We start from the raw sequence: 26,866 nt of genomic DNA, 5'->3' as shown, positions 1-26,866 counted from the left end.
TGGCTTTGCCAAGCTCCAGGGAAAGGTTGGGGAAAAACAAAGTGGAAAAACCTGGAGAAGTCCATTTCTGGCTGATTGACGCACGGCCTGGCAGCAAGTAATTCATTTTGAGGGGGAAGCACAAGTGTCCTTGCACCAGCTCCCAGCACAAATTTATGATAATCCTAATAAATTATGATGCGCCACGCAGACAATAAAAACTGTGATTGGCACTAAATAAAGCAGGCTGTACCTCTCAGGTCAGAGTGAGAACTATGTGCAGCCAGGCAGCCTGTCTCTGTCCACATCTCTCCCTACAACTATCCATCTGTCTGTCTCTCTTTCAATAACTCTTCACCTCTTCCCTGCTCTCTGGCTTTTGCCCTTCCCTTCCATAGTTCTATTTAACTTTGTATATTTCAGCTCAGTTGGTATTACTTCTACCTAACTGCACATCTCCTTTATCTCCTCTTTGAAGTAGAATGAATGAACTGGTAAACATAATCACTTTAAAACTTTTCAAAGTTTTTTTTTTTTTAACCAGAAATGCAGATACAACAGCTAAAACATGTTAAAAAATTATTTGGAAAGTGTTCTACCGGTATTTCTGTGAGACAGGATTTAAAACGTTTGCAAGAAGGAGGTTTTAACTAATTAAACTGTAGGCACTCACCATTTACCAATGAAAATACATTTTCCTTTCTCTGTCCTACATTCTATCCATGCTGACCTACTGTATGTATTTTGGGGGGTGTTTTTTTATTTATTATTGATGTAATTCACGCTTCAACTGATAGCCAGATTGAAGTCGCCAGTTTTAATCTCACTCAAGCACTGCACTGTCTACCGCACGGATTAATCCACTTTCATCATCTATAGCGGTCAAACTAAATCTGGTTATTCCACTGACTGTTGATTACTGCCTTTAACATGCCCATTATTATGTGCAAATGGAAGTAGTGGGCCTTGATTAAAACAATAGAAAAAACTAACTGTATTATCTGCCTAATCTTTTAATGTGAAAGTGGTTGGTTTATCTCTGCTCTGACATGGAAATGCCAGCGTAGCTGCCACTGGGCCACATCCTTGGGTCAAACCACAAGGACATCCACACTAGTCACAGGCTTACATTAGAAAATAGCCGTTTCTTTTACCCTCCTGAGTGTGCAAAGACATAACTCAAGGCATTATGACCATATGAATCTCACAATTTTGTAAAAATGGGAGTCAGCTGAAATGTGTCAGCGGAGAGAAGCTACAGTAGCAATTCAGAAATGCATTAAATGAGAGAGAGATTTAAGCCTAAGAGAAATGGACTCAAAGTAGTGTGTGGCATAGTCTGATTAAAAGTGCAGCCCCCCTTTGCACTGATTACGCTGCATTTTGGAAAGCTTCCCACTTCAGATAGTAACAACACAAAGCAAAAGGCAACATGTCCACTGATCTTAACAGGACATACAGTACTGTAACTTGAATGGACTGATGAATGGTCTGAAATGAGAAAGCAGAAGCCCCATCCCTTCAGAGTGAGACTCTAAAAACTCTATACCCTCTACAGATGCAGCCATCAAAGGCTAAACAGCTGTTATATCTCTATCACTGGAAATGAAGCATGATTGATTGGCCACTGATGCAAAAACAATCAGAAAGTACCAGATGACACCATGAGAGGGGCATTGTGGGATATATTCCCCATAGAGGTAGGTGGGTATGAAGGCTCATTTTAAGAAAATCTCCACATCCATTCCCATGAGTTATAATAATCATCACCATCATCATTTGGTGGGTGCTTATATTTGTCCTGTATCACACATGTACAAGTGTATAATACATGCATGTGTGAACTGGACAATCTGTTTTTTGCATATCCCACCTCCCCGTGAAGCACCCTCAGAAAGTGGAGTCACAACCATGGTTACGAATAGCTGGTTCTGGACAGATTTCCAAGTATAGTTACCGTAATTTCTGTCCCACAATGATATATGTGATTGAAATCATGAAAAGAGGCTGAGTGGAATTCTGCATTATGTATCCTCTCTTGTATTTTAATCAATAATTATGATCTTCCAAGAGGCGATCAATGAGTTGGATGTAGGGGCTCTGGTCCATAAGTGTCCTTGCTGGCGTCATGGCACAATCAATCCCAAACATATCCACTGCTGATTTTGTCAATGAAGACCTTTTATTACCTTGCTAATCTAATCGATGAAAGGGAACATTATATTTCAAAGTGAAAGACGGACATAGAATATATAACATTTATGGCAAGCTGTGCTCTCAGGGTTGCTTCATGGGCCAGATAACTCTAGAGAAGGTATGTGGGTGAGTGCCCACGCTCCCTCATCGAACCCTCTCTCTCATGCTGTCTCTCTGTCATGCCTCCATTGCTTCTCTCTACCTCCCTCCCTCCCCCATATCTCTCTCTCTTGCACCCATTCATGCCAGTCAACACTTGGTATGCATGACATTGATGAAAACACAGGTTGTTGAGACGGTAAACGACTTCAAACACGTGTTTGAATCTATCCTGTCCCTCTGAAGTGAAAAGGCTGTACGCTGGACATGTGAGGGTGGAATACTAAACCACGGCATGGGAGAATAGAGCTCATCAATCATGAGTGGCATGCATTTTCCTGCAGTGGAATGCAGCCAAACAGCATTAGAGTCTATGCAGCAGCAACAGTAGCAGTACTGCCATAGAACAGGAGCCTGGCTGAGGCTAAAGATAGATAGATAATTAACTAAACATGATGTGTGCTTGAAGAAGCATGGGAAAAGGGTAAAAAATTTAACTAATATATGAGACCTCGAAGAATAGCCTAGCATGAGCCAAAGGTTACTTGTATGTGCCCACATGTACATATCCTGCACATGCAGTCAAGCAGAGACACGCACTTAAGCACAGGAAGAAGGTATATGAACTGTGAAACTGTGTCGTACGCCATAAGCAGGAAAGCATGAATTCAACTATATACACTACATGACCAAAAATATGCGGACACCTGTTTGTCGAACATCTCATTCCAAAATCATGGGCATTAATATGGACTTGGTCCCACCTTTGCTGCTATAACAGCCTTCACTCTTCTGGGAAGGTTTTCCACTAGATGTTGCTGCGGGGACCTGCTTCCATTCAGCCACAAAAGCTTTCTTGAGGTCGGGCACTGATATTAGGTGATTAGGCCTGGCTCGGAGTCTGCGTTCGAATTCATCCGAAAGGTGTTCAATGGGGTTGAGGTCAGGGCTCTGTGCAGGCCAGTCAAGTTCTTCCACACCGATCTAGACAAACCATTTATTTGTTTCCCCCCAATTTCAATGTTGTCGGGAGGCAAAGGTCAATGCATGCGTCCTCCAAAACATGACCCGCCAAACGGCGCATCTTAACACCCACATGTATAACCCAGAAGCCAGCCGCACCAACTGGTCAGAGGAAACACCATTCAACTGACGACCGAGGCCAGCCTGCAGGTGCCGGTCCGCCACAAGGAGTCGCTAAAGTGCGATGAACCAAGTAAAGCCTCCCCCCCATCCCGGCCAATCCCTCCCCTAATTCGTACGACGCTGGGCATATTGTACGCAGACCTATGGGATTCCTGATCACGGCCGGCTGCAACACTCAAGAGGCCCCTCGACAAACCATTTCTGTATTGACCTCGCTTTGTGCACGGTGGCATTGTCATTCTGAAACAGGAAAGGGCCTTCCGCAAATGGTTGCCACATAGTTGGAAGTACAGAATCGCCTAGAATGTAAGTGTGTGCTGTAGCATTAAGATTTCCCTTCACTGGGACTAAAGGGCCTAGCCCGAACCATGAAAAACTTCCCCAGACTATTATTATTCTTCCACTATGCATTTGGGAAGGTAGCGTTGTCCTGATATCCGCCGAAACCAGATTCATCTGTCGGACTGCCATATGGTGAAGCGTGATTCATCACTCCAGAGAACATGTTTCCAGTGCTCCGGAGTCCAATGGCAGCGAGCTTTGCACTACTCCAGCCGACGCTTGGCAATGCGCATGGTGATCTTAGGCCTATGTGTGGCTGCTCGGCCATGGATACCCATTTCATGAAGCTCCTGGTGAACAGTTCTTGTGCTATTGTTGCTTCCAGACTTGGTTTAGAACTCTGTAGTGAATGTTGTAACCGAAGAGAGATGATTTTTACATGCTATGCGCTTCAGCACTCAGTGGTCCTGTTCTGTGAGCTTGCGTGGTCTACCACTTCGCGGCTGAGCCGTTGTTGCTCCTAGACGTTTTCACTTCACAATAACAGCACCTACAGTTGACCGCTGCTCTAGCAGGGCAGAAATTTGACAAACTGACTTGTTGGAAAGGTGGCATCCTATGAAGGTGCCACGTTGAAAGTCCCTGAGCTCTTCAGTAAGGCCATTCTACTGCCATTGTTTGTTTATGGAGATTGCATGGCTGTGTGCTTGATTTTCTAAACCTGTCAGCAACGTGTGTGGCTGAAAAAGCCGAATACACTAATTTGAAGGGAAGTCCACATACTTGTGAATATATAGTGCATTCCTCAAAAGTTAATCTATGAGTAGTAGTGTGTCACATCATGATATATTCAGCACAGCTTGCCTCAATAGGTTACAGACATACTAATTGACTCGGTCTTAATTAGGTTAAAGGATTTGATATTGGTTTGATAGGATACTTCTTCTCTGTTGTTTCCACTTTTGCCTTGCAGTTTGGTCCAGCCAGAGAGGAAAACAGGCTAATCTGCTGGACTTTGCTCTACAGACCTCTGATCTCCCTAAAAAAATGTGGCAGTGATCACAGGATGGACAGCCGTCTGTGGAGAGCTGTCTGTGTGTCTGTGTAGACCCAGCCCTGCCAATCCATCTTCTAGTCTGGATGGCTTCCAATTTCTCGGCCTGCCTAACTGCCTTTTCGGTCTGTGTGTCCAAGTTCCCTACCATCTATGTATCCTGCCCTGCAAACTTACCTGCTTTCACCTGTCTTGCTGCCAGCCTACTGTTATACCTGTCTCGCTGCCTACCTGCCAGCCTACCTCTGCCAGTATCTCCAGCTGTCTATCTGCCTACCTGCCAGCTTGCCTGTCTGCCTGTCTGTTGTGCCTGCCTCCCAGCTCTCCAGGCTGCTGTGCCTCCAGCACAGGATGCCTCTAATGGCACCGTCAGCCACAATAACCTGACAAGGTTATTTTTGTCCGTAGGAGAAAAAGGTCTGCATTACAATCGCAAGCATCCAGATACGCAACTGCAACAAAAATTCTAACACATGCAAGTTAAGCATACATGAATTGACACAGCAACCATTAACATAAAGTACCTGAAAACACACAGTCTTTTATAAATACTGAAATACAAGTAAACCTATATGCTACAATTCTCTATGCCGCAGTAGGAATAAACAAATTCAGGACACACACACATACCCTGGGGTTGAATGTACATTACTAGAGAATAGTGGCCGATCATGTTATAAAATAACTGTAGAGGCTTAAGTTAAATAAGTATAAGTATATTTTAAAAGGAAAAAGAGGAGAAAGGGCCAGAGAATAAGAACGGAAGATGTAGAGATAATAACATGAGCAGGACAAGGAGAGAAATAAAGAAGGAGAGATAGCCAGGTAGAGAATATAAGTGCAGAGTGCCAAGTAGGAGAGCAGTCTTTGCTTCATTTCCAGGTAATGTGATTGCTATACCGGTGATCTAACACCCTCATTAAGAACGGATCAAACAGAGCTGTGAATGGCGACGGCACAGAACCGCAGTGTGTAAGAGACAGGATTAGGAGGATGACAGAGTTGTTCTCTCACTAGCGGTGAATGTTTGAAGTCTCACGCATGCCTAATTGTCGACCGAAGACACTAGCATCTATACGTTTTTCTATAATATTTTTGCCCCCGGCAAGCCTCAGAGTGTTTGAGGTGTATTGGCTTTCAAGCAATTCACAATCTGACTTTATGACCTTGATATTGATAAGAAATAAATATACAATTACCTCAGGGAAGACCCTGATGTCATTAGAAAAAAGTATCATTATATTTTAATGTGAAGTGTTTGTATCCTTTTAGCAGACACTGTTTTGCTTGTCACATTTTCAGGCCTGAATAAATATGAGAGTTGCCAAAAGGAGAAGGGGAAAATAACCTGAAATTGCAGTGGAATATTAATGTATTTTTTACCTTTGTACTTGCTGAAGAACCATTTTGAGCAATTGCCTTCCATGTAAGGCTAACATTTTGCGGAACAAAGTATTTAAAAAAGCATATGAGTGGGCCAACTCACCAAAGCCACAAAATCCAGACAGACAGACAGACAGACAGTTTTCAAAGGCAAGCGTCAGAATACAAAAAGACACTTAGCATAATCAAAGCTTAACATTGAACACAGAGAACACTGATCTTAGACCAGTTTATTCAGATCCGTATTTGAGGCCATATGCAAGTTATCTGAGAGAAACAACACATTATATATAAACCAACCTTTTTTAGATGGTGCAACTTAGAGGACAAAACAGACAGTAGGAGTACATGGAAACGTTTAAATTACAATGAAACGTATGCTTAGTTTATCTCTGTTGAGACTGCCATGTTGTCAAAAAATAACTGGTTATTTTTATTTTAAACATTCCCAAGCAGTGGCACTCCTTATGGGACTTTCAGACACTGCATCTTTGCAGTAGGACATGTACCACTGTGTGGTGTGTGTTTGTCTATTTTGTTTAGAGGACATGTTGCTGTAAATGGAAATGTTGCAGTCCTACATCATACTTTGGACATCGTTAGTGACTCGTACTATAGGGCAGCTAGCTAATCATTTTATAATAAGGTTAGCATCTTATAGTAAGGTTAAAATGCTTTGTGACGTTTCAGTTGTGTTGGTCCCTTTTTTGTTTTTACTATAATGTGTGTGTGTGTTTGTTTGTGGGGAGGGGTTTGAGGTGTGTGTGTGTGTGTGTGTGTGTGTGTGTGTGTGTGTGGCCGTGTGTGGCTTTGAGGCCGTGTGTGGCTTTGAGGCCTTGTGTGTGGCTTTGAGGCCTTGTGTGTGGCTTTGAGGCCTTGTGTGTGGCTTTGAGGCCTTGTGTGGCCGTGTGAGGCCGTGTGAGGCCGTGTGTGGCTTTGAGGCTGTGTGTGGCTTTGAGGCCTTGTGTGTCGCTGTGAGGCCGTGTGTGGCTGTGTGGCCGTGTGTGGCCGTATGTGGCCGTGTGTGGCCGTGAGGGTGTGTGTGGCCGTGTGTGGCCGTGTGTGGCCGTGTGAGGCCGTGTGAGGCCGTGTGTGGCCGTGTGTGGCCGTGTGTGTGGCCGTGTGTGGCCGTGTGTGTGGCCGTGTGTGGCCGCGTGTGGCCGTGTGTGGCCGTGTGTGGCCGTGTGAGGCCGTGTGAGGCCGTGTGTGGCCGTGTGTGGCCGTGTGTGGCTGAAACCTGTACTTGTGTTCTAAATAGCAGGCATGTGGGGTTTGTGAAAATAGAACGTCTTGTAGTATGTGACATTTAGAAAATGTTGTATGCTTTAATTGCCAGGATGTCATACTCATTTCGGCTTTCATCTACTAGAATTTGCTGCTCACTATTGAGGAAGAGAATTGTTCTTCTAGACCCAAGCGTGTTTGACAACAGCTGATAATCACATAAGGTGACATGCTGTACCAAAATGAACTAACGGCTGGAATAAACGCAACTTGTGCATTAGATGACTCATTATCAGTGTAGATGAGCCTAGTACAGTATGCTGAGATGTGTTGCTTACTGCATTTGTTAAACTAAACAGTGCCTTTTAAAAGGCATTAGCACACAGCATGGCGTTTTAGTAAGTAGTAGTAGGCAAGACTACGGCCACGGTCTGTGTGAGTGTGTGTGTAACTTACACCTGTAATTATGAATGTAAGATGAAGAAAGAGAGGCAAAGGTGGAAATACATTGTGAGTCATTGCTATATCAGGAATAAGATGAAGTCATCAATGGAGTTTGAACCTCTTTGCTGTCACAACAGTGACCATTAGCATCACGAACATGTGTCCAGGGATGAATCTGAACAAAGTGGCTCATCAAAAACAGACCCGAACACACACAAAACAACGCCTTTGCCATTTTGGAGAAAAAAAAACCTGCACCAAAATAAGCAATTGAAACTACTTCTCAGAATTCATGGAAAAAAGCTATCACTTATCACAAAAAGCCAGCAGCACACTTTGAGCTAGTGATATTATTTAGGATCGTAAATGTAATTGGTTGTACTTATTTGCGTTTCAACACAATTTTACATCAAACAACGTTTTCCTCTCAACAGAGACAAGGGTGTAAGTGAATACCAAAACTCTTCTTTGAACACAAGGAAAACTACTCAAGGAAATCCCAAAGCGATCCCAAAGTGATCCATAACTTCTACCCGTCACAACACACCATTCCTAACCTCTAAAAAAGAGATACAGTCAATCCAAGAGGGGAGATACTAAAGTAAAAGCCACAGATGTTAATATCTATCAAAAGCAGTGTAAGAATTTACCTCAGATAGCCTCGCTGTGGAAGAGATTTGTTTAGAAGGGGTGGCGGGTGGTGTGGTTCATACCTCGCATTCCCTGGAGCCTGAGATGGTGCAGGTGCAGGAGCCAGTCCCGTTGACAAGCACGTCCATGGCCTCCGAATTGGTGGGCTTGTAGTCCACATAGTACTCCTGCAGTGGGGAGCTCAGCGTGTGCTCTGTCTCTCTAGCTTTTTTCCGCCGTTTGCGAGCCGCAGCAGAGTGTTCCTGCAACTGCTTGACGCTGCTGGGATAGCGCTTCCACGACACGTAGATCACCAACAGGATCATCGCCACAGACAAAAACAGAGCAACGCTCCCCGCCACAATCTTGTGAAAGGACACAGGCTCAAACTCATGCTCAGGTGGTGGTTCCATGGGTGGGGTGACAGCTGAAGATGTAGGGCCACCTCTAGATCCCTCTCCCCTCTTCCCAGCTCCGGTGTGGGGCGTGGGGTAGGCTGGGTGGTGTTCTGTCTGGTCTGGGCCTTTAGAGGGGGTGGGCCGGGTGCTGGCTGTGAGGGGTGTGATGGCGGTAGCCCGACACACACCGTGGGTGTCTATGGCATCCATGACCTTCTCACCTTGGGCCTCCTTGGGGGCGGCGCAGATCATGGTGGTCTCCTTGTTCCCCTTGAAGTTCCTCAGCCAGACCACCAAGGGGCAGATCACAGGGCCACAGTCCCACACATTCCCCGCCAGGCTGATGGTGGTCAAGGAGATCCAGGCCGACACTGTCTCCTGGGACACGTTGGTCAGTTTGTTGGAATCCAGATTGAGTGTTTGAAGGTTGGGCAAGCATTGGTAGACAGTAGCATCCACCTCTTGCAGATCATTGCCAGACAGGTCCAGCTTCTGCAGGGAGGTCCAGGTCCAGGTGAGGCCCTGGCTCATGGAGCGGATGCGGTTCCACTGCAGGTACAGCGCCCGCAGGTTGTAGAGGCGTGGGAAGTGGGAAAAGTTGATCTTGGAGAACTGGTTGTGCTCCAAGTGCAGCTCAGTCAGTTTCAGCAGGCCTGAAAAGGCGTTGCGGGTGATGCTGCGCAGGCGGTTGTAGCCCAGGTCCAGGAACTCCAGGTTTCTGCAGTCCTGGAACAGACGCACGGGGATGCTCTTCAAGGAGTTGGAGCGCATGTGCAGGCTGAGGAGCTTGCGGAGGCCCTGGAACTGGCCCGGCTGCAGGGCTGCCAGTTTGTTGTAAGACAGGTCCAGGTTGCGGAGGTTGGGTATAGGGTGGAAAGTGGTGTTGTGGAGCATTGTGATCTTGTTGGAACTCAGGATCAGCTCCTTGAGCCTCCGAACGCCTTGGAAAGCCAGTACGTCCACAGAGGCAATGTAGTTGTGGTCCAAGTAGAGCCAGATGAGCTGGTTGAGGCCCACAAACTGTCCGGCTCTGAGACTCGCCAGACTGTTGTAACGTAAGGACAGGCCTTGGCAGCCCCCTGAGAGGTTCTTGGGGACATCACGAAAGGCGCTTGACTCACAGTAGACGATTTTCCCATCGCAGCGACAGCTTTTGGGGCATGGGCGCTCGCTGAGGGACGGAGATGCAGCCAGCCACACCTGCATGAGCAGCGGTACCATCAGCCAGCGGCGCCGCATAGCAGAGCCTGCAGAGAGGGACAGATTGAGAGAGAGAGAGAATATCACTTTTTACTGAAAGCATCTAACAACAACCCATCTGTCACGTTAAATGTGGGTGGCAATGATGGTCCATGTTATTATCAACCATGTGGGTCAATTATTCCTCAGCACCCAAGACTACCACTACCTGCTTACTGTTCATATATAATGTATTCAACAGGTGAAGAAAATGGTGGTTTTAATTTGGTTTTAACTGCAACCTGTCTCTGTCTGAATTTAGTCTTCCCACAAGCCGCCACAGTGCTTAAGGCAAACAAGAGAAGTCATGAAAGCAACCCGGCTCCCAGCAAATTAACATTCAGGAGCTGGCGGTTGTGTATACAAATCCGGAGGAGTATCAATTTAGAATTTAGCCACTTCACATTGAACCATAACAGAGTAGTTAAGGGGTCTGAGTAAATCATGGTGTTCACTTCCACCAAGTTCAAATAAAGAGTCAGTTCTCTAGAAACTCTATGGAGTTAAACAATTCTGCTGTGCACAAGAAACATATATAAATGTTCTGTAAGTGCTAAACTAATAGAAACACTTGAGGGATATGAGGGATACAAAGGGGATTGAAAGCAGTTGCTTCCACACAGGCGTGGTTCATGAGATAATTAAGCAATTAACATCCCACCATGATTAAGGTACAAAAATGTCACGAAAAAGTCAAATACTTCAGCCACCCAAGTCCTAGATTGTTCTCTCTGCTACCGGGGTACCGGAACGCCAAGTCTGGGAACAAAAGGTTCCTGAACAGCTTATACTACCAAGCAATAAGACTGCTGAACAGTTAATCAAATGGTCACCCGGACTATTTACATTGACCCCCTTTTTATTTGCACTGACCCACTTGCACTGGCTCTATGCATACTCACTGGACTCTACCCATACACTCACACACACACACCACACCAATACTCCAATACACACACACACACTCTACATACTCTCACACACATGCATATTGACGCCCCTGTAACGGTTTTCTGTATGAGAAGGAGAGTCGGACCAAAATGCGGCGTGTAGATTGCGATCCATGTTTATTGTGACTATAGCAACACGAATCTAAATACAAACAGTGCAAAATAATAAACGTAATGAAAACCGAAACAGCCTAAACTGGTGCAAACTAACACTAAGGACAATCACCCACAAACACACAGTGAAACCCAGGCTACCTAAATATGGTTCCCAATCAGAGACAATGACTAACACCTGCCTCTGATTGAGAACCATATCAGGCCAGACATAGAAATAGACAAACAAGACATCCAACATAGAATGCCCACCCAGTTCACGTCCTGACCAACACTAAAACAAGGAAAACACACACGAACGATGGTCAGAACGTGACAGTACCCCCCCTCCAAGGTGCGGACTCCGGACGCACAACTTAAACCTATGGGGGAGGGTGTGGGTGGGCATCTGTCCGCGGTGGCGGCTCTGGCGCTGGACGTGGACCCCACTCCATAACAGTTTTAGTCCACCTCCTTAGCGTCCCTAGATAGGTTACCCTCCTTAAAGACCGCTCGGGACAGAGGGGCAGCTCGGGACAGAGGTAGCTCAGGACTGATGGGTAGCTCAGCACTGAGAGGAAGCTCAGCACTGAGAGGAAGCTCAGCACTGAGAGGAAGCTCAGGCAGGTGGTTGGATCCGGCAGATCCTGGCTGGCTGGCGGTTCTGGAAGATCCTGGCTGACTGGCGGATCCGGAAGAGTCTGGTCGACTGGCAGATCTGGAAGAGTCTGGTCGACTGGCAGATCTGGAAGAGTCTGGTCGACTGGCAGATCTGGAAGAGTCTCGTCGACTGGCAGATCTGGAAGATTCTGGTCGAATGGCAGATCTGGAAGAGTCTGGTCGACTGGCAGATCTGGAAGAGTCTGGTCGACTGGCAGATCTGGAAGAGTCTGGTCGACTGGCAGATCTGGAAGAGTCTGGTCGACTGGCAGATCTGGAAGAGTCTGGTCGACTGGCTGCTCTGGCTGCTCCATGCTGACTGGCTGCTCCATGATGACTGGCAGCTCTGGCTGCTCCATGCTGACTGGCTGCTCCATGCTGACTGGCAGCTCTGGCTGCTCCATGCTGACTGGCTGCTCTGGCTGCTCCATGCTGACTGGCTGCTCCATGCTGACTGGCGGCCCTGGCTGCTCCATGCTGACTGGCGGCCCTGGCTGCTCCATGCTGACTGGCGGCCCTGGCTGCTCCATGCTGACTGGCGGCCCTGACTGCTCCATGCTGACTGGCGGCCCTGACTGCTCCATGCTGACTGGCGGCCCTGGCTGCTCCATACTGACTGGCGGCCCTGGCTGCTCCATACTAACTGGCAGCTCTGGCGGCTCCTTGCAGACTGGCAGCTCTGGCGGCTCCTTGCAGACTGGCAGCTTTGGCGGCATCCTGCAGAAAGGCAGCTCCTTGCAGACTGGCAGCTCCTTGCAGACTGGCAGCTCTATGCAGACTGGCAGCTCCTTGCAGACTGGCAGCTCCTTGCAGACTGGCAGCTCTATGCAGACTGGCAGCTCCTTGCAGACTGGCAGCTCTATGCAGACTGGCAGTTCTGAACAGGCGGGAGACTCCGGCAGCGCTGTAGAGAAGGAAGGCTCTAACAGCGCTAAACAGGCGGGAGACTCCGACAGCGCTGGAGAGGAGGAAGGCTCTGGCAGCGCTGGACAGGCGAGGCGCACTGTAGGCCTGATGCGTGGTGCTGGCACTGGTGGTACTGGGCCGAGGACACGCACAGGAAGCCTGGTGCGGGGAGCTGCTACCGGAGGGCTGGGGTGTGGAGGTGGTACTGGAAAAACCGGACCGTGCAGGCGCACTGGAGCTCTTGAGCACCGAGCCTGCCCAACCTTACCTGGTTGAATGCTCACGGTCGCCCTGCCAGTGCGGCGAGGTGGAATAGCCCGCACTGGGCTATGCAGGCGAACCGGAGACACCGAGCGCAAGGCTGGTGCCATGTAAGCCGGCCCAAGGAGACGCACTGGGGACCAGCTGCGTAGAGCCGGCTTCATGGCATTAGGCTCGACGCTCAATCTAGCCCGGCCGACACGCGGAGTTGGAATATACCGCACCGGGCTATGCACCCGCACTGGAGACACCGTGCGCACCACTGCATAACACGGTGCCTGTCCGGTCTCTCTAGCCCCCCGGTAAGCACAGGGAGTCTGCCCAGGTTTCCTACCTGGCGTAGCCATACTCCCTGTTAGCCCCCCCCCAAGAAATTTTTGGGGCTGCCTCTCAGGCTTCCATCCGCTACGTCGTGCTGCCTCCTCATATCTACGCCTCTCAGCTTTCGCCGCCTCCAGTTCTTCCTTGGGGCGGCGATATTCTCCAGGCTGAGCCCAGGGTCCTTTACCGTCCAGTTCCTCCTCCCATGTCCATTTCCCCAGGTGGTGCAGCCTCTCCCACTGCAGCTGCTCCTGCTGCTGCTGCCTCTGTTCCTTCTCCTGCTGCACCTTGGTGCGGCTACACTCCCCTGGTTTAGCCCAGGGTCCTCTCCCGTCGAGGATTTCCTCCCATGTCCAGAAATCCTTACTATGTATCTCCTCGCGCTGCTCCTGCCTGTTGACACGCTGCTTGGTCCTTTTGTGGTGGGTGATTCTGTAACGGTTTTCTGTATGAGAAGGAGAGTCGGACCAAAATGCGGCGTGTAGATTGCAATCCATGTTTATTGTGACTATAGCAACACGAATCTAAATACAAACAGTGCAAAATAATAAACGTAATGAAAACCGAAACAGCCTAAACTGGTGCAAACTAACACTAAGGACAATCACCCACAAACACACAGTGAAACCCAGGCTACCTAAATATGGTTCCCAATCAGAGACAATGACTAACACCTGCCTCTGATTGAGAACCATATCAGGCCAGACATAGAAATAGACAAACAAGACATCCAACATAGAATGCCCACCCAGTTCACGTCCTGACCAACACTAAAACAAGGAAAACACACACGAACGATGGTCAGAACGTGACAGCCCCACACACTCACACTCTTTCACACTATTATCTATCCTGAATGACTTGTCACTTTTACCCCTACCTACAGTACATGTACTCTATATATTACCTCAACTATCTCGTACCCCCTCAGTACTGGTACTCCTTGTATAACGCTGTCTAAGGGCCACTCCAGAAAAGGGATCATAAGTAAGCATTACACGGTAAAGTCTATACCTGTTGTATTTGGCTTATGTGACAAATAACGTTTTATTTTATTTGATGTATAAAAATGCTGGGCAGGCCATTATTTTGGCTACCATGGCTACTCCCCCATAGGATGACAATGCCCCCATCAACAGGGCACAATTGGTCACTGAATGGTTTGATGAGCATTCAAATTATGTAAACCATATGCCATGGCCTTCTCAGTCATCAGATCTCAACCCAACTGAATTCTGGAGTGGGCCTTAGACAGAGTTTTCTACCACCATCAACTAAACACCAAAATGATGGAATTTCTCCTGGAACAATGGTGTCGGATCCCTCCCATATAGTTCCAGACACTTGTAGTATCTATGCCAAGGTGCATTGAAGCTGTTCTGGCTCGTGTTGGCCCAACGCCCTATTAAGACACTTTATGTTGGTAGTTACCTGTACATGAACCATTTGAATATAAGTACAGACAAAAACAGTTATCTGATCATGCTGTGCTGTGTCCTTAGATATAATGTTACTGCTACTTGAGACAAGAAATGATATAGAAGAAATACTGCAGATGCAGACTATTGAACCACTGATGGTGATAATGAGAATCGGTCAGTATGTAGCCAGGTTTGATATCCCACTGAGCCTAGACGTCAATTCAATGTCTATTTCATGTTGGTTCAACGTAATTTCATTGAAATGACATGGAAACAACGTTGATTCAACCAGTGTGTGCCCAGCGCAATCGGTCTTTGTCCGTCGGTGAGAGTGAGCTGTTTCCATTAAAAGCACTCCCCTTACAGAGTCACTAACGATCTGTCATTAAGATGCATTGATTTCCTCTTGAGGAGTGCATCCACTGGTTGTGTGCTCTTTTCTCTGGGCTAAACCCCTGTAATACCCGGTTAACATCCTTTAATCCAAAGGTAGGATGAATGTGTGGTTTAATATAGCCCATAGTTGTTTTTAAATTGGTTATCATATGTATGTCATAAGCTAGGTTGGCGACAGATTTTCATGCGAATATAAAAGAAAATCAGCATGAAGAAAATATGCGTCATTTCCCACCTGAAGTGTTTCCACCAAACAGACTTGTTCAGGAGAGAAATCTGTGCGTGCTGACATAACGCACATGAATTGTACCTTTCAGCTTAAGTTTTCAGGTACCTAATAAAAATCTAAAGTTCAACGCATGTCCATTGCCTTTTTGACTCGATAGTTTTGCCACAGGAACTGTTGTGTTAAAAGTTGCCTAGTTAAATCAGAAATAATGAAATAGCAAATTTGCCTACTCTGGTCTTGACACGTGTGCTCTAGACAACAGCTCACGGAGACAGTGTGGATAGGCTAGTCTACATGATGAATTTATTATGGATAAGAGTGAGAATATTAAGCATCAATCATCATGTAACCAGAATAATATCTTTACGATATATTTATTGTAAAGGAGCATCGAGCTCATCACCATGCACTGTCACCACCCTGTGAAGTTCATCATAATTTATTTCATCTGTCGCCTAATAAACTGCATGGTTTCCCCAGTCTTAGTAGGAGGACCAGACACCCTATCATCACTAGACTCCAAGTTTACTTCAATATAATGGTTATTATATCAATGTTTGCACATAAATGCATTTCCACAGCCATTTCTTGCATAATTGTTTTTATTGACACAAAAATATCCCAACATGTCAAAAGAAGAAATTACAGTGTATATCAGCATTTATCAAACTGTAGCGAAAGTTTCCATTACAGCTGTTGTGATTTTTTTTACACAGTATGACTTTACTCACATAAAAACCGTGGATGGAAACGTGGTTAGTGTGACACTCCAATCATCCTAGATGTTCCTCTATGATGGGAAATGTGACAGTGATGGTGTATGCATGCTAACGTTTCAGATGTGTATCAGTGAGATAGAATAAAATGCCTTTGACCGTACTTGAGGCTTAAAGCTAAAAATCTTAGTTGAAACAATAACAAAAGCAATCACCCCTCTTTTTGTAAAAAGCTGAGGAACGGGCCTGGAGAAATGAAACCACTCTCAAATTCATCCATGACATCAAATGTATAGTTTTAACCATGTTTTGAGCCTACAGTGTTTGTTTCCATTTTTTTTATTATTACAAACACTGGAGTAAAACAAGCTTATATTTTGGTTTCTGATGAGGTAAGACATTTGAACTAAGCCTATGATGCACACATAATGTATTTACTCTTCAAGAATCCATAGGCATATAGTATTAATGTACAGTATACAGATACCCGGCTTAAAACCCCATAGAGCAAGCATCCTTATTCCTTGATGAAAATCTGCTCCAGAGTGCTCAGACTGTGGCGAAGGTTCACCTTCCAACAGGACAATGATCCTAAGCACACAGCCAAGACAACGGGACAAGTCTCTGAATGTCCTTGAGTGGCCCAGCCAAAACCCGGACTTGAACCCGATCGAACATCTCTGGAGAGACCTGCAGCAACGCTCCACATCCAACCTAACAGAGATTGAGAGGATCTGCAGAGAAGAATGGGAGAAACTCCCCATAGTAGCATCATACTCAAGAAGATGCAAGGCTGTAATCGCTGCCAAAGTAATGAGTAACGAGGCTGAACACTTATGTAAATGTGATATTTAAAAAAATAAAAATTGTAATGAATTTGCAACAACAAAAAAAATTAAAAAAATGTTGCTTTGGCATTATGGGTCATTGTGTGTAGATTGGTACACAACTTTTTGTTAGAATAAGGCTGTAACGTAATAAAATATGGTAAAAGGATCTGAATACTATCCCAATGCACTGTAAGCACTTTGTGATAACTGCTGATGTAAAAATGGCTTTATAAAATACATTTTATTGATTGATTCTCTCTGTGTGTGTGTGTGTGTGTGTGTGTGTGTGTGTGTGTGTGTGTGTGTGTGTGTGTGTGTGTGTGTGTGTGTGTGTGTGTGTGTGTGTGTGTGTGTGTGTGTGTGTGTGTAAAACCTTGGGATTCTAAAGATAATGTATGACAGTTTTTGATTGAACCAGGTCCTCCATCAATTATTTAGTTTTCTTTAGTTAGTCTCTAGTCTAGAAGATAAATTACTAACAGGAAAATGCTGATCAAAAGCTTAACAAATGATTTCTCTATCTGCAGTGTTTTTTACTCATGTCAAATTTGTTACAATATCAGTACATCACAAAAGCAAAACATGTATATTCCTGTGTTTCAAAAACGTACAAAGTTTTGTATTTTTTTTAACTCTAATTAGGCAAGTCAACATTATAGAACACAACATTGTTTATTTACTGTAAAGAAAATGTCATTGCATGTTTTTCCATGTCTTTCATGTGATGCATTACACAAACAAATTGTGTGTTCATCAGATTTAGTGTACATTTACACATCTAAGAGATGTGTAGCTTTATTAACATACAGTGCCTTGCGAAAGTATTCGGCCCCCTTGAACTTTGCGACCTTTTGCCACATTTCAGGCTTCAAACATAAAGATATAAAACTGTATTTTTTTTGAAGAATCAACAAGTGGGACACAATCATGAAGTGGAACGACATTTGTTGGATATTTCAAACTTTTTTAACAAATCAAAAACTGAAAAATTGGGCGTGCAAAATTATTCAGCCCCTTTACTTTTAGTGCAGCAAACTCTCTCCAGAAGTTCAGTGAGGATCTCTGAATGATCCAATGTTGACCTAAATGACTAATGATGATAAATACAATCCACCTGTGTGTAATCAGGTCTCCGTATAAATGCACCTGCACTGTGATAGTCTCAGAGGTCCGTTAAAAGCGCAGAGAGCATCATGAAGAACAAGGAACACACCAGGCAGGTCCGACATACTGTTGTGAAGAAGTTTAAAGCCGGATTTGGATACAATAAGATTTCCCAAGCTTTAAACATCCCAAGGAGCACTGTGCAAGCGATAATATTGAAATGGAAGGAGTATCAGACCACTGCAAATCTACCAAGACCTGGCCGTCCCTCTAAACTTTCAGCTCATACAAGGAGAAGACTGATCAGAGATGCAGCCAAGAGGCCCATGATCACTCTGGATGAACTGCAGAGATCTACAGCTGAGGTGGGAGACTCTGTCCATAGGAAAACAATCAGTCGTATATTGCACAAAACTGGCCTTTATGGAAGAGTGGCAAGAAGAAAGCCATTTCTTAAAGATATCCATAAAAAGTGTCGTTTAAAGTTTGCCACAAGCCACCTGGGAGACACACCAAACATGTGGAAGAAGGTGCTCTGGTCAGATGAAACCAAAATTGAACTTTTTGGCAACATTGCAAAACGTTATGTTTGGCGTAAAAGCAACACAGCTCATCACCGTGAACACACCATCCCCACTGTCAAACATGGTGGTGGCAGCATCATGGTTTGGGCCTGCTTTTCTTCAGCAGGTACAGGGAAGATGGTTAAAATTGATGGGAAGATGGATGGAGCCAAATACAGGACCATTCTGGAAGAAAACCTGATGGAGTCTGCAAAAGACCTGAGACTGGGACGGAGATTTGTCTTCCAACAAGACAATGATCCAAAACATAAAGCAAAATCTACAATGGAATGGTCCAAAAATAAACATATCCAGGTGTTAGAATGGCCAAGTCAAAGTCCAGACCTGAATCCAATCGAGAATCTGTGGAAAGAACTGAAAACTGCTGTTCACAAATGCTCTCCATCCAACCTCACTGAGCTCGAGCTGTTTTGCAAGGAGGAATGGGAAAAAATGTCAGTCTCTCGATGTGCAAAACTGATAGAGACATACCCCAAGCGACTTACAGCTGTAATCGCAGCAAAAGGTGGCGCTACAAAGTATTAACTTAAGGGGGCTGAATAATTTTGCACGCCCAATTTTTCAGTTTTTGATTTGTTAAAAAAGTTTGAAATATCCAATAAATGTCGTTCCACTTCATGATTGTGTCCCACTTGTTGTTGATTCTTCACAAAAAATACAGTTTTATATCTTTATGTTTGAAGCCTGAAATGTGGCAAAAGGTCGCAAAGTTCAAGGGGGCCGAATACTTTCGCAAGGCACTGTAGCTTGTGAGATACATACTTTAGCTTGAGCCTTCTTCATTAGGCACCTTTATGCCCTGACTGACACTATGTGTGGTTTAATGAGCACTCTGTGCACTAATGATTCACTAAGCCATCTTCCTCTCCTCATATAACTCTTATCTTATTCAGAGAAGAACATAGGTTGCCTTCAGGGGTGTCACTCATGAGCTGTGTGTATCGATTACCACCTCTCTACCATACTTCCCTAATCATTACCATTTGGTTACCATATCAGCCGATTAACTATATATCACCTCTTCATTCCTAATACTCCACTATTACCACTTCAGTTGTTAGACTTATTTTTTCCCCTTGAACTGCATAGCCATAATCATCCATGTTCCAATCATTGGTTTGTTGCCCATATCATTGGTGCACCTTTGCTTTTTATTGTGATTACCATGCTAGGATTAACTGTATAAGTCAATTTACTACTTATCCCCTTATAATACCAGAATATCTCTGCTTCTGCTACTCCTACTACCAATACTACTAGCACTACTACTAAGATTGCTACAATACAACTAAGATGCCAGGGATATGGATCCTTTTGTTTTTAAACTTTAACAAAGAATGAGAGGAAGAGCACAAAGCTGACCCACTGTCAAGATATATAAATCATAGCTTGGCAAATATACACTACGCTATGATCTTTGAACACCCAAGTGGCTCATTGTTGTGTTTTTTTTGCCATTAACAAAACTGCTATCAGGTGCAGCCATGCCCACATTGTGTCTGGACACGAGCCTAATGCTTAGGGAAGGACGTCCCCTCAGACCAGCCTAAGCCATCCTATTAGTCTCCAATTAACATTGAGATGAGTACTAGCCAGCCGAAGCAGTCCAATTTCCTTGGTGCTTGGGAACCAGCGCTTCCTGTCCTGTGTGTATTGCCTCAATGTTCTGAGGATACGCAGATGTCTTTGTGTAATCACAGAAATGCATTTGCAGTTACTGAAGTAGGTGGTCTACAGTACAAACAAGGGCAACTGGATGAAGAGAAAGTTTGTGGTGGATTCTCCTCAATACACCAGTATCCAAAAGCGCGTGCACGCACACAGAGATGTGTGTTAGTGTAGAGTTGTTTTGTCCTTGTGTCTGTTTTCTGATTTCCCCTGGCGGGAAGGGTTCCGTCAGGTTGGAGTGACTGAGAATAACCAATCAACCTCCAGCACTCACAACACTATTGATGACTGTCACATCCTCTCTCAGAGCCACCCCTGCCCTGCTGCCCTCTCGAGGGGCCTCATTTTTCAACCATGCGTACATTTCTTACTAAATTCTGGCGTACGTGGAGGTTCTAGGATTTGCGTGCGCAACAAATTATTGTTCTTTATCAAACTGTCACATGCAACATACAGGCATGTTTTCATTGATAAATCAGAACCATATTATATGTGTGGTCGTAAAACGAGCGCTACAACCTCGACTAGAAAACGCCCTCCATTCACCTTTGATTTGGAGATGTGGAACTGGGCCATGAAAGCCCCCCCCCCAAAAAAAATCAATGGAAAATGTGATTTCTGTAGAGGTGTGGGCAGAACGTTCTAGTGACTTATCCAAATAAAAAATGCATGCTGCTTAGCGAGTTCCAAACAGTGGCTGCGCATTGTACAAGATTGATTGTCCTTTCAAACAAATTAAAAGTAAATTTTGTTTATCAATACATGATTGAGTTTTTCTATACTGCCTTTGTAGCCTATAGGCTCTGAAATTAAATAGACTTTGATGTCGTGCTCCTAAACCTATCGCACAGCAAAACAGTAGCCATCCCATACTGTCAATTTACTGTTCTATTTACACTGAACAAAAATATTAACACAACATGTAAAGTGTTGGTCCCATGTTTCATGAGCTGAAATAAAAGATGTTCAATACACGTAAATGGCTTATTTCTCTTCTATTTTGCACACAAATTTGATTACATCCCTGAGAGTGAGCATTTCTCCTTTGCCAAGATACTTGGAACAAAGATGTCTCAAGTTTTGAGGGAGCTTTCAATTGGCATACTGACTGCAGGAATGTCCTCCAGAGCAGTTGCTAGAGAATTTAATGTTTTCTTCTCTACCATAAGCCACCTCCAACATTGTTTTAGAGAATGTGGCAGTACGTCCAACAAGCCTTACAGCCGCAGACCACGTGTAACCAGCCCAGGACCTCCTGTGGGATCGTCTGAGACCAGCCACCCAGACAGCATTTGAAAATGTGGGTTTGCACAACCGAATAATATCTGCACCAAACTGTCAGTAACAATTTCAAGGAAGCTCATCTACATGCTCATCGTCCTTATCAGGGTCTTGACCTGACTGCAGTTTGGCGTCGTAACCAACTTCAGTGGGCAAATGCTCACCTTCGATGGCCACTGCGGGATCATCTGAGACCAGCCAGAGGGACAGCAGATGAAAATGTGAGTTTGCACAACCTAATAATTTCTGCACAAACTGTCAGAAATTGTCTCAGAGATTCTCATCTGCATGCTCGTTGTCCTCACCAGGGTCTTGACCTGACAATCATAACCAACTTCAGTCGGCAAATACTCACCTTCGATGGCCACTGGCACGCTGGAGAAGTGTGCTCTTCACAAATGAATTCCGGTTTCAACTTTACTGGGCAGATGGCAGACAGCATGTATGGCGTCGTGTGGGCGATCGGTTTGCTGTCATCGCTGTGAACAGAGTACCCCACGGGTTATGGTATGGGAAGGCATAAGCTATGGACAACGAACATAATTGCATTTTATTGATGGCATTTTGAATGGACAGAGATACCGTGACGAGATCCTGAGACCCATTGTCGTGCCATTCATCTGCCGATATCACCTCATGTTTCAGTATGATAATGCATGTCACAAGGATCTATACACAATTCCTGGAAGCTGAAAATGTCCCAGTTCTTCCACTGCAAACTCACCACACATGCCACACATTGAGCATGTGTGGGATGCTCTGGATCGACATGTATGACAGCGTGTTCCAGTTCCCGTCAATATCCAGCAACTTCACACAGCCATTGAAGAGGATTGGGACAACATTCCACAGGCCACAATCAACCCCCTGATCAACTCTATGTGAAGGAGATGTGTCACGCTGCATTAGGCAAATGGTGGTCACACCAGATACTGACTGGTCTTCTGATCTACGCCCCTATCTTTTTTTAAGGTGTCTGTGACCAACAGATGCATATCTGTATTCCCAGGCATGTGAAATCCATAGATTTAGGCCTAATTAATATATTCCAATTGACTGATTTCCTTATATAAACTGTAACTCAGTTAAAACTTTGAAATTGTAACATGTTGCATTTATATTCCCGTTCAGTGTACAGTACTTTCGAACATGCTTTGCTATTGAATGAGCGATGGTAGCCTACTATTTCTGTAGTGGGAATAATTTAAACCAGTTATGTCAGAAAAGGAGAGACATGTCCTGCGATGCGATTATGATGTAGGCCTATAATAAAAGTTAAATAAACACATTAGATGACATGCTGCTATGCAATCTCTTTACCAACGGCAAATGCATCTGTTTTATCATCAGGTCTGTATCTAATGCATTTCCTACCATTATTATAATTCCAGTGCATCAAACACCTACCATTTCCCCAAACAAACAATAAGCCTATTTCTTGCAATACAGTAGATCAACCTTCTAGAAGTTGTGTGCACTCATGGTTTGAGATTTGCGTGGAGATACGCACACTTCCCATCAAGTTCAAAACCTTTGCGGGAAAACTGGCACACACAAGTTTTAGAGTCTTTTATGTGCCCACACCCCTTTGATAAATGATGCCCCAGGGGCCTCAACCGAGTATACATACAAAATTTACCCCAAAATATGCGTGTGCCAGTTCACACAAAAGTTGGCATTGATAAAAAAAAATTACTTGATGTGAGAATGTGCTCTCCACCCCATAAACTTTAGACCATACATATGCATCTGCTAGAGGTTGAAATATTGTATTGCAAGCTGGCAAGTATGTTGTGCAAATGGGGGATATGATGAAACAGCCTGGTCTCATAGACTAGATATAACATAGCAAATGTTGTGTTTGGTATGGTTACATAAGACAGATGGTTACTTAAGTCAAAAACGAACGTAGGGTGGTTGGTCAGGGATATATTGGGAATGTCTAGCAATATAAAGGTTGCGAGGTCAAATCTCATCACGGACAACTTAAAAAATTTTGCTAATTAGCAACTTTTCAACTACTTACTACTTCTTAGCTATTTTGCAATTACTTAGCATGTTAGCTAACCCTTCCCCTAACCTTAACCCTTTTAGCTAACCCTTTCCCTAACCCTAACCCTTTTAGATAACCCTAATCTTAACCCTTTTAGCTAATCCTTCCCCTAACACCTTAACCTAACTCCTAAACTTAACCCTAACCTCTAACCCTAATCCCTAGTCTAGCTAATGTTAGCCACCTAGTTCAAATTAGTAAGATATCGAAGGTTTCGCTAATTTGTATAGTATGTTTTGCAAATGTGTCAAATATTGTACGTTATGCAAATTCGGAACATATAATGTGAGTTGTAATTAGTAACAAGTCATACGAAACGGGTGGTGGACATCCACAAATGAATACATACCATATGAAACGTGACATATCACACTAAATGGAGTGTCTCGGATTTACATACAGAATAATATGAAATGCTCTGAGACCAGGTTGGATTGAAAAGCTTATTCATAGAAAACAAACAAACAAACAAAAAACAGGAAACAATGCATTAAAATACAAGTATACGAGTATTTTGCCTGTTGCCTAAGGAAGAGAGAAAAAGCACGATCAATGCAATCCATCCTGCATTGTCATTAGCAATTCCAAGTGCTCAAGCTATATCTATATAGACTAAACTCTTAGTGAAAAGATTCTAGATAGAACCAAAAAGGGTTCAATGCTTGCTCCATATATGGCACCCCTAAAGGTTCAATATAGAACTGAAATTGGTTCCATAGAAAACCCTATATGCTACCCAAGGCTTCTATATGGAACCAATTATGGTTCAGTGAGGAACCCCTGGGGTTCTTATCAAAGCACCCTATAAAAGGGTCCTATATAGAACCTTTAGGGGTGCCATATATGAAGCAAGCAATAGAACCCTTATTGGTTCTATCCAGAATCTTTTTTCCCCCTAAGAGTGGACAGGCTAGTGCAAAACTAACTATTAAATAATGTGCAGTCATATTTATATGTGAGCATTTAGAATTATTATTATTGTTATTTCAGAGCAAGTGTACAATTTAAAACTGAGCCCATATACATTTCATTGGCTTTTTGATTCCAATGTTCTTTTAGGTAAACAATGTATCGATGCAGTGCAGTAGCCTACTGTAGGTCGATACATCGTGCCACCTTACAATTAATGGCACTGCATAGCCAGTGCACTTGGCCATCTGTGTAAGTTAAATAAAGGCTGTGGAGATTAGGCTATACCTCGGGCGACAATAACAGAGGTAGCAAAGACAGAGAGAAAAACACGTAGGCCTAAATGAACTGTCAACACAAACATACTGATTATTTAAATAGTCAGAAACTCAAGCAACCACATGCCTAGACACACGCACCGAACACACACACACACACACTTGAGCGAACATGCTCACACAATTTGATGCACGATTTGCAGGCTGTTCGCGCTCCAAATTGCATTCATTAAGCCTATTGTAGATGCCAGGTCAAATAACAGAAATGATTCCCAATCGGCTCTCAACGACCAAAAAGCAAGAGAGAACATAACAGACTGTCTTCACCGCTTAACAAAGAGCAGGTGCACGCACGACACTAGCCTATATGTATGATTTGATATAGCAAAGCAAAATGATGATCTCATGAGTAAAGTTTATCTGCGTAATTAATCTGCATGTAGCTTAATGTATCGAACTACAGATAAAAAATGACAGCTTATAACAGATAAAAATGCACCTTATGGATCAGCGGGGACTGTGAAGAGAAACACAGACACACACATACACACTCACACATGATAACATACGCACTATACACACGTACATGGATTTTGTGTTGTAGTATGTAGTGGTAGAGTAGCGGCCTGAGTGCACACACTTAATCTGTTGTGAAATCAGTTGTGAAATGTAATGCAATGTTTTTAATTGTAAATAACTGCCTTAATTTTGCAGGACCCCAGGCAGAGTAGCTGCTGCAAAGCAGTAAATACAAAATACCAAACGCATATATACTCATGAAACTCAAATGATCTGTTCTCGGTTATTGTTGGACATAGGCTACCACTGACACGTTAGATCATTAAATGAAAGAAAACACAACCATGAACGGGTTGTCGATAATTATGCAGGACCACGCTTTGTGAAGTTGACTTGCATCCAACATAAAACATGATTAGCATTCCAGTCCCAATCAATGATCCGGATTCAGTCTGCTTCTTAAAGCAGTAAAGAAGAAATAGGAGGCTCCAGACATAAGCTAATGAATGGATGCATTCGACTACGGAGCTTTTTGTAAACGGAACAGTTATTTCAGATGCAATCACAGGCTACACTAGAACGGCATATTTGCATATTTGTTATGTGTCCAATTCTTAATCTCACAAAGACATTCATCGCATGTAATACCGCAAGGAGATAGAAAAAACGAACCATATTGCAGCTCTGTGATTGTTGACTGTTTTGGGCACATCATGGCTATTCAAAACGATAAGAGTGTGCTAAATTTGTTTTATAACACTTACAAATTAACAATCTTTTGTGAAATCTCGAAATTACAATAATAGTTTTTTTTATCTGAACATCCCAGATCTTTTCGCGTTACCGGCATTGTGTGAGTGAATTTTAGGGAAAAGACGCATTAGCTTACTCTCGTTTTCCCTACATGAAGCAGATATGGTACATTTACATGCACATATAACCTACTTACCCATATCCGCTTATCTGTCAGCTCCTGACCACAGGTTTTAAAGCCTTCCAGCGTGCGACACCCGAGTCCGCATGACACGCGCTCTCCTCAAACGGTGTGGTTCTAATCCACGACCCCAGTCACTGCGCGCAGCCGCCGATTCCAACACGCACCTGCCCGTCGCTGACCCCGGAATTTAAGCGAGTCAGAGGGGTATCCGTGTGTCAATCCCTTAGTTTCACCATTGAACATATCTCACTATTCCCAACGACAGACGAAAATCCCGATCTAGTTTTCTATCATATCCGTGCATATAATTCCCGCGTAAAATTGTTGGGTCCAATATCAACAGCGCCACAGAGAGTAAACAATGCCACATCCAAGTCATAAATGACAATTCAAAAATAATCATGACAGTTGAAAGATTCCAGTTGATACTTTCTCGTCACTCTCTATCCATCCATTATAGCATAAAGCGCAAACAACGATTTGCCCAAGAGGCTTTGTGAACACCAGAAAATCTCCCCAGTGAAAAGCGACATATAAATCTTGCGATGACTGACAGGGAATTCACACCTAAAGAATCTTTACATGATCAGAGGAAAATTCAAAAGGGTCTGCTAACGGTAGTTTAACTCGTTAAACAAACCAAAATCATCCAGGATGAACATTCCCCCTTTCACCT

At 44.1% G+C, this 26,866-nt stretch overlaps 1 protein-coding gene across 1 annotated transcript in view; it reads right to left on the bottom strand.

Annotated features, from left to right (window-relative positions):
• LOC139388308 (leucine-rich repeat transmembrane neuronal protein 4-like) overlaps positions 1-26,284 on the bottom strand; it is a 138,572-nt gene extending 112,288 nt beyond the window's left edge. The window contains exons 1-2 of the mRNA XM_071134908.1: positions 26,203-26,284; positions 8,521-10,082 (exon numbers count right to left, since the gene is read on the bottom strand). Coding sequence (XP_070991009.1) covers positions 8,521-10,082; positions 26,203-26,206 — 1,566 coding nt within the window. The 5' untranslated portion in view covers positions 26,207-26,284. The remainder of the gene's footprint in view (positions 1-8,520; positions 10,083-26,202) is intronic.
• Positions 26,285-26,866: the final 582 nt, after the last annotated feature.

Source organism: Oncorhynchus clarkii, chromosome 29 (genome assembly GCF_045791955.1).
Source record: "Oncorhynchus clarkii lewisi isolate Uvic-CL-2024 chromosome 29, UVic_Ocla_1.0, whole genome shotgun sequence".
In the NCBI taxonomy this organism is placed as follows: Eukaryota; Metazoa; Chordata; class Actinopteri; order Salmoniformes; family Salmonidae; genus Oncorhynchus; species Oncorhynchus clarkii.
The sequence above is the reverse complement of the archived record's forward strand: the minus strand, read 5'-3'. Positions and strand labels throughout refer to the sequence as shown.